Genomic DNA, 8,632 nt, shown 5'->3' with positions numbered 1-8,632 from the left:
GCATTTCTTTAATTGACTGGATGTCTAACCCGAACCCCCCAAACGCTGTCGACATCTTAACGCCAATTGGCCAAGACTCGACACGTCCCATCAAAGATGATTTATTGTGAAAAATCACCACATCACATTTTCTCCGCGTCTCACTGCAATCTCATAAACGCCAGTCGGCCAGTTATATTTAAAAAAAAGACATGACAATGTGAGATGAAAAAAAAATACATTTAATTTATTTTATTACATATACACAGAGACATGAACATACAAATAAAAAGAAGATAGAAACCACAAGTCATAAACACAACTTGTTTTCATATTATTTGTTTTGAGTTTGCACTCAAACACACCAATTACATCCCTGTGTTTACAATGATACCACATTTGGAATTGAGTCACAAAACAACACTCAGGAGTTCCCCCTAAAACCTAAAACCACACCTAAAGTTTCATCCTCACATGTGGCCCAGTAAAGAGGAAATATGTCTGTCCCATTTGATAAAAACACCCTTTATTGTTCATGTTATATTTCAATCCAATTTCAATTCCCAATGAGATAACACACTGAATAATGTTTAATCGTTTTATTTTTGAAGTTTTCTCCTGTCATCATCATCAATATTGTTTGGGCGTTTTCCTTCCTTATCAAACAATAAAGTTGAAGGACAACCATAAAGACAATTATTTGTTTCCAAAGCACTGGTTCCTTGTTCCCTTTAAAGCCCCCTTCCTCCCTCTAGGAGTTACTTGACAATATTTATACGATAATACATATTGTTTTTTTAACTTAATGTAGGTTTCAGTTGATTAAATGCATCAAAATTGTAGATTTGTCTTATATTACATTTGGTGTTTCCTGAAATTTCTTCAGTTGAGCTCTTTGTTAAGGCATTGAAAAACATTGCTCAAAAAAATACAAATCATTTCACACTGGACCATTTTTTTTTTTTCATGTGCTAGTAATGTCAGGCCATTTAGAGGTAAAAATAAAGTGCAAAGATTCTTAACATTTGACCCATTATGTTGGATGCACTTCACTTCCCATCCCTGCTGTAGCTCCTATGCATCTAATGCCCCAAATAAATCCCTGTTGAATCTTAATACAAATGTAAGTTCAATAGCAGAATAAATACATATACATTCTACATTATTAACAATAGTCCATGGGGTACTTTTGTAAAAAGTGTCTAAAAATGAATAGATCAATCACGGAAGGCAAACATGAGGTGCTGGCTCAGATAACAACAGAGATTTTACTGTTATGATTTTCGACAAGATCCTCCTCACCTCGGAAGAGAGGCTCTTGATCTTTAACCTCTTCGGCAACATGCAATCCCGTCAGACCCACCACTCTAAGATATAAAAAAAAATTACATTTAAATTTTTAAAAAGCATAAGAGAAGGCCCTATTTCTGTCTCCACCAAATCCAAATAAACTGGGCGACTGTCTTCTCAACAAACCTCCTGTGTCAAAGTCACCAATGTTTCCAAAGTTGCAACAAGATATAAGTCTCAATTCGTGCAGTGGCAAATAAAATAATGATGTGTGGCCCATGCCACCCTGTGGTTGTTATGCTGACCGAGTAGCTTTGTTCTCATGACTCAGCGTGTAACCGAAGAAGCGGTGCGTGTGACAAGAAATGATTCACCCAGAGTTTTATGTGACCTGCTAACACTCCTCTGCCAACTCAGTGTAACTAAACAAATGGAAGAACACAGTGGACCATGTCAGAAGTGTGTGTGTGTGTGTGTGTGTGTGTGTGTGTGTGTTACTGCACGAGGAGGGAAACAAGTTTGGCGAGGGAAGTTGGACGTGATGAATGCAGGAAATTAGGAACCGAGTTTACTGGTTTCCTGAGCGCCCAAATTACTGGCGATATTTCTCTTTTTCTAGTAAAGCGAAACTAGTAAATCAGCAGGGAAAATAAGGGCTTTTGTTTGGTGAATGTTACTCAATCCACTGAATACAGCTCCACACATGACACACTGTCCATAAACTTCTGTTTTTATTGTAGAATAAATCAAATAAACTTTGGGTAAAATACTCAATACATGACATATTATAATCTGTAATTTTAAAAACTGTACATACTAGCACCTTTCTTGTTATTGTACATATTACCACCTTCTGTGTAGGGTTTTCTTTTATATTTTGTATTTTTTCTTTCTTATTACAGTGATATTTCTAAAGTTTTGACTGAGAGCCCTGCACTAGATGTCCAATGTGTCTGGACTGTTGGTCTAGGGGCACAAATGGCAAATAAAACCTTGGAACTTGAATCTCTGGACACCATGTGAAATTTGGAGTTGTGTGATTGTATGCTTTAATTAAGTTACAGTAGCAATTATTTGCACATTATTAGTAATAAAAAAAATGTTTGTACAGTCATTTCCTGTTGTGTTCTCTACATTGGCAAAAATGTACAACTTACCCGAGGACAATTAACGGGATGACGCAGAGTCCTGCAGCCAGCAGGAAGCTGAAGCCCGGGTACCACGCCAGCGTAGCAGCGTAGACGCTGCTGAAGACCGCAATCGACACATTGGTAGTTAAACTCTCCAGGAAGGAAAGACAAGCGAACAGGGCTCCTGCAAAAACACATCCGGGAGAGAAGAACAACCAGTTTTATGGGCCGCTAAACAAAACAGAAACTCGCAAGTGCTTTGTTTTCAAGCCCATCGTGAAGTTGCTGAGACAGGCAGCCACTCAGCGGCCCCAGAAAACACAGCGACGTGGCTCTGTGGAGCTCACTCACCCTGATCAGACTTTGAGACGATCTTTGAGGTCATGGAGCGCAGCACAGGGAAAGGCATGCTGGCCAGAAGCATTGGCAACCTCACTGTGGTTCACAAATAACAGAAGAGAGATATGTTACGTCTCATAAACGCATAATGTGCCCACACAAAAGTTGTAAAATGCACACAACACAATTAAAGAAAAAAAAACATTAAATTCAACTCACATGTTCTGTCAATCAATAACCTGTTATGTACATTTAGTTTCCATTTTATATTGCTCATTCATAATATATTCTGTACTCTAGATGTTTGTTATATTTAATATACGTCATGTGATTTTTACCGCTATTTATTTTTGAAGTAAATCACTTTGAGCTTTATGTCATAAATTGTAAAAGGGCTACATGAACAGATTTTGTTTTAAATATGTGATGTGAAGCTATAGAGAGGCATATTATTTAGTTATTGAACCAGGCTACAAGGCCACAACTCCTGGGCAGAATTTCACTACACAACTTCCAATATCTGACATACACTAAAAAGTGAAACTTATTAATAATCCCCCAATGCGCTCATCAAACAATTCAACATCGCTGAATTTCTGACAACAGGGCGAGGAAAAAATTTACCAGTTGTAAGTTTAAAATTCTGTTCCTGACAGATAAGACTTTGGTGGTTTCCTCTATGATTCAAAAGGCTATTATTATTGTTATAGGGTTCATATACATGTGTGTTTCCATGACTAAACATGTTGTGAAATCTCATCTAAAAAAGATACATATTTATATAAATGTTTATTCTTTTAAATCAAACTCTGTCAATGAACATATGAATATAACAAATGTCCATGACTTTTCCAAAACTTTTGGGGTTTAATTATTCTCTCTGATTTTCCAGGCCTGGAAATAACCATTTTTAAATTAAATGACTTTTCCAGGTTTTCCATGACCGTACGAATCCTGTTAGTATATTATTTGTTTAAAGCAGCACACAGTTGCTACGGAAGCGTTTCTTACCCATAAACATCAGGAAAGTGGTCTTAGCGAACGACAACAGGACCATGCCTGATATGACGGACAGGATCCCCGTCAGGATGATGAACAGCTGTGGCACACCGCAGTAGGTGAACGCCGACACCACCACAAAACTGACCAGGAACACTGTGGTGGACATTGCTGTGCCGTAGCCGATCAAAATCTCACTCCAGCAGAGTGGCTTATTCAGCTCATATAGCGTCATCAAGGAGCCCCCACCCACGTAGGCGAAGGAGAAGCTGGTGAAGATGACCATCAGGAGGACCAAGAGAGTCCTACTCTTGCGGCTGGCCCTTGCAAACATGTCGTAGATCCCGTAGATCATTTGCTTCACGGCTGAGCGCTGAGGAGAGCCGTCTGATATCACGACGTCAGTGTTCGTCACGGTCTCTTCTAGGATGAAAATTGCAAAGAGCAGGTTCAAGCACTGAGACAACGCAGAGGTTAGGAAAGGCCAGTTGAAGCCTGTGGCTCTCAGAAAGTAGCCGGTGGATAGCGCAGCCACCCCGGACAACAGGCCGATCATCATGTCCACTCCAGCCATGCGCAGCGTCTTCTGTCGGCCGTCCTCGCACAAGTCCGCTATGTAGGCGAAGACGCCCCCCAGGAATGTGCCCAGGCCGCCGAACAGAGAACAGAAAAACGAGCCGACGATCAGCAAGTAAATGTTGAGCTCAAAGTAGGAAACCGACAGCAAGGTCAGGGTGTATATTAACGTGCCAATTAAAGGCATGATGATCGTGACCTTGCGTCCTCCCCGGTCACTGTAGGCCACGAGCAGGAGGGTGACAACCAACGAGGGGACTGTGGAGAAGAGCTCAGAGTAAAGGGAGAAGAGAGACGCTTGCCTCTGCACCTCCTGAAAACACACAGAGAGAACATGGGTAAGTCCAAAAATGACACAAATTAAAACATAAGAGTGGCATGCCAGTGTTATGAAATTTAACAGAATAAAAGCTCTGCCATGTGTGCTTCCTGAGAGGTTTTCTTATTCAGAGCCAATGGAAATTAGGTGTTCTTCAGTGCATCAGAAGCAGAAGTGGCTATTTCCCAAAATATGGTTTGTGTTTAACATGTTTAATGTGTTTTTTCTCACTTCTCTACTTAGTTTCATTCTTCCTCTATAAATATGTTACTAGATTACTTTTGGAGAGAAATATATTTCTTCTAAATATTTACAGGTGGTAGACCTTGGTGTGCTGCAGTCTTACTTGCTGTGAATTAATATGCGATTATGTAATAATTAACCCGAGCTGTCTTGCGAGAGGTGATCTAGGTTTATAGGAAACTGTCCTGTGCCTGCAGTTATGGATGATGCACCTACAGTATGCATGAACAATTATTGGCTTTTGAGCTCGAGGTTACGTTCTGTCAGTATTATTGCTCAACACATACAGCTTCACACAGAAATGCCTGAGACTATGATCAGATACCTAACAATGTAGGAGGTAGAAAACATAAGGAAGAGTAGAAGTTTCATTTTCCTGTCTCAAAAATATGTGTAATATAGTTCCAATATAATACAATATTAGAAGAAAGAGTATTAATACCATTACAAAATCAAAGTACTTCTTATACTGAATATTTTACTCAAGTGGATACTGGAGGAGTTTATACAGTGCATTAATTCTTAGCGTGATTTATATGGAAGAGGAATTAAAAAGATATCAACACGTTCAAAATATTGTTAATTTAAAATGACCTATAATTACTTATATATATACTCTCTTACATCCGGTGACTAGTGACTAACCTCATGGTAGCTGGATTGGTTGCTGCTGTTGTTGTTGTCTGCACATCTGGAGGCATTGTCAGAGATGGGATAGGGCGTGTGTGTCAGGTCCTGCCAGAGCCTCCGGTACACATACTGCTGCAGAAGAGGATAGATGAGAAAACTGGAGAAAGCGTACAGTGCAACCACCGGCTCCACGAGGAAAAGACCCTTCATTTTGAGGGGCTGCAATATCCCCTAAAAAAAAGGATGAGAAAAACACATTTAGAGTAACATCAGCACAGATATGATAGTACATTAATACAATTTTAAAAAGACATGTCTGAGCAGATATGAGTTGGGTAGTTCAGTCACATGACAATGTACTGCTCAAAAAAAATTAAAGGAACACTTTGAAAACATATCAGATCTCAATGTGAAAAAAAATTATGTTGGATATCTATACTGATATGAACAGTTTAATGTCTTAGGAACGAAAGGATGCCACATCTTTGATGGAAATAACAGTTTTCAGCCTACAGAGGGCTCAAAGTGAAAAAATTATGTGGCAGGCTAGTCCATTTTGCCAAAATTAAATTTCTGCAACTCAAAATGCTTCTCAATATCTTGTGTGGCCCCCACGTGCTTGTATGCATGCTTGACAACGTTGCGGCATGCTCCTAATGTGGGATGTCCTCCCAGATCTGTCTAAGGGCATCAGTGAGCTCCTGTAAAGTCTGAGGAGCAACCTGGCGGCGTCTGATGGACCGAAACATAATGTCCCAGAGGTGTTCTATCGGGTTTAGGTCAGGTGATCGTGAGGGCCATTCAATTGCATCAATTTCTTCATCCTCCAGGTACTGCCTGCGTACCCTTGCCACATGGGGTCGGGCATTGTCGTGCATCAGGAGGAACCCAGGACCTACTGCACCAGCGTAGGGTCTGACCATGGGTTCAAGGATTTCATCCCGATACCTAATGGCAGTTAGACTGCCGTTCTCTAGCCTGTAGAGGTCTGTGCGTCCCTCCGTGGATACGCCTCCCCAGACCATCACTGACCCACCACCAAACCGATCACGCTGAACAATGTTGCAGGCAGCATAGCGTTCTCCTTGGCTTCTCCAGACCCTTTCACGTCCATCACAGGTGCTTAGGGTGACCCTGCTCTCATCTGTGAAAAGCACAGGGCGCCAGAGGCGGACATGCCAATACTGGTGTTCTCTAGCAAATGCCAATCGAGCTCCACGGTGCTGGGCAGTGAGCACAGGGCACACGAAAGGACGTCGCGCCCTGAGGCCACCCTCATGAAGTCTGTTTCTGACTGTTTGGGCAGAGACATTCACACCAGTGGCCTGCTGGAGGTCATTCTGTAGAGCTCGGGCAGTGCTCAACCCGTTCCTCCTTGCACAAAGCAGCAGATATCGGTCCTGCTGATGGGTTGAGGACCTTCTACGGCCCTGTCCAGCTCTCCTAGAGTAACTGCCTGCCTCCTGGAATCTCCTCCATGTTCTGGAGATTGTGCTGGGAGACACATCAAATCTCCTTGCAACGGCACGCATGGATGTGCCGTCCTGGAGGAGTTGGACAATCTGTGCAACTTCTGTAGGGTTAAGAAATCGCCTCATGCTCCCAGTAGAGATAATGACTCTAGCTAAAGCCAACACTAATGGAAAAACCAGTCAAAGGGATCAAGAGGGAGAAACTTGAAATGGCCTCCACATGCAAAACCAGTCCTATTTTGGGGGTCGTCTCATTGTTGCGGGGCGAACAGAGCGAACAGACGCAGCTCGTCGACGCGCGAGTTGAAATTTCCCAACTCCCGCAGCAAAAACGCGTGAGTCATAGTTGCGTCAGCCAGTCATCGTCCTGCCGGTTTAGAAAGTGGAGGAAAAGATTATTGTCGCCGTCTGTGGGCACCCCGAACTTTATGACACGACTCTTTTTACTTACCGAAACCGTATAGCTATAAAGTTGAAGCGTGGAAGAAGGTTAGAGAAGCTATTTGTTGTACTTTACTATGAACCAACCGCCGGCATATGTGTTTCATGGCAGAGGAGATCTGCCGCCGGAGGTGGAAAAGTCTCAGAGACACGTATCAAAGAGAGAAGAAGAGAGAGAGCAGCGAGAAGCGCAGTGAGAGTGCAGCTCAGTCCACTAAAAAGTGGAAGTACTCTGCAGTCGCGACGCGTCTGAACACACTTTTTCGACTGCTGCGTCAGACGCGTCGAGAATTTTTTCGACGCGTCCGGTGTGAACGCACCATTAGTGCACCTGTTGTTAATTCCATCAACACCAATGCAGCTGAAACTGATTAACAACCCCATCTGCTACTTAACTGATCAGATAATTATCAAAAAAGTGCAATTGAATTCATGCCATACCCTGATAAAAAAAGTGTTCCTTTAATTTTTTTGAGCAGTGTATAAATACCATGTTCTTAAAAATGTAAATAACATACTAACAGCTTAATCCCATTCTGTTTTTATGAATTGTTATCTTTAACACGGGTTTGACGAGTTATGACATGAACCGTATCTTTCTTCAATATGATGTCGGAGACAAGTCATAAGACAGATTCCACGTGGAAGTTTAGCTAATATTTGTTTGGTCGTTTTTGAGAATCATTGATCAGAGTTACATAACAAGTGCATTATTGATCCAACAGTATCTGACAGTTTGAAAGTAAGATAACGACCTTGTAACGTTACTTTGTTTTAGTCAATAATACAGGATAAGCGTTGCTAGGCCAATGTTTAACACACATACATAGCACTCAATGGAGCACAACACTCAACTTAGTCTTTAACTTAACCTAATTTTAACACAATATGTTGACAAGAACATGCAGTATAACTCTTACCTCTTAAATAGACGTTCCGGTCATGTTTTGATTAAATAATTATAAAGGCTGCAAGATAGTTAGAGCCGACATTTGCTTCCTTGTTAAAAGAGAAGTATGCGGTTCTTATGTCGGGCGCTTGTTATGAAAGCTGAAGTCCCGCCCTTTATCATATACGATTGGACAGCAGTCTTTCAAGGCTGTGTTGATTCGATCGGTGGAGCTGTCAATCATGAGCAAAATCGGATGAGAATAATTGTGATATACTGTACCCAGCCTCTTTATTGCACATTGACGTGTTTTGAAAATACTCCC

The 8,632-nt window shown here is 41.5% G+C and overlaps 1 protein-coding gene across 1 annotated transcript; it reads right to left on the bottom strand.

Annotated features, from left to right (window-relative positions):
* Nucleotides 1-216: 216 nt before the first annotated feature.
* Nucleotides 217-8,446, bottom strand: slc46a3 (solute carrier family 46 member 3). Its single transcript, XM_056439987.1, has 6 exons — nucleotides 8,339-8,446; nucleotides 5,521-5,736; nucleotides 3,750-4,626; nucleotides 2,751-2,834; nucleotides 2,427-2,583; nucleotides 217-1,346 (listed from the first exon to the last, which is right to left on the bottom strand). The coding sequence occupies exons 2-6, from the start codon at nucleotides 5,713-5,715 to the stop codon at nucleotides 1,229-1,231; spliced, it is 1,431 nt and encodes a 476-aa protein (XP_056295962.1). The 5' UTR covers nucleotides 5,716-5,736; nucleotides 8,339-8,446; the 3' UTR covers nucleotides 217-1,228.
* Nucleotides 8,447-8,632: the final 186 nt, after the last annotated feature.

Source organism: Pseudoliparis swirei, chromosome 3, assembly GCF_029220125.1.
Source record: "Pseudoliparis swirei isolate HS2019 ecotype Mariana Trench chromosome 3, NWPU_hadal_v1, whole genome shotgun sequence".
In the NCBI taxonomy this organism is placed as follows: domain Eukaryota; kingdom Metazoa; phylum Chordata; class Actinopteri; order Perciformes; family Liparidae; genus Pseudoliparis; species Pseudoliparis swirei.
Note: the sequence above shows the minus strand (reverse complement) of the source record. Positions and strands in the feature narration are given on the sequence as shown.

Bases quoted from the DNA above. Each gene is read 5' to 3' on its own strand.
- slc46a3 (XM_056439987.1), bottom strand. From the start codon at position 5,715: ATGAAGGGTCTTTTCCTCGTGGAGCCGGTGGTTGCACTGTACGCTTTC. The intron at 2,835-3,749 runs GTAAGAAACGCT...TGTGAACCACAG, and splicing joins CACTTTCCTGATGTTTATGG to TGAGGTTGCCAATGCTTCTG. The intron at 1,347-2,426 runs GTAAGTTGTACA...TTTATATCTTAG, and splicing joins ATCCCGTTAATTGTCCTCGG to AGTGGTGGGTCTGACGGGAT.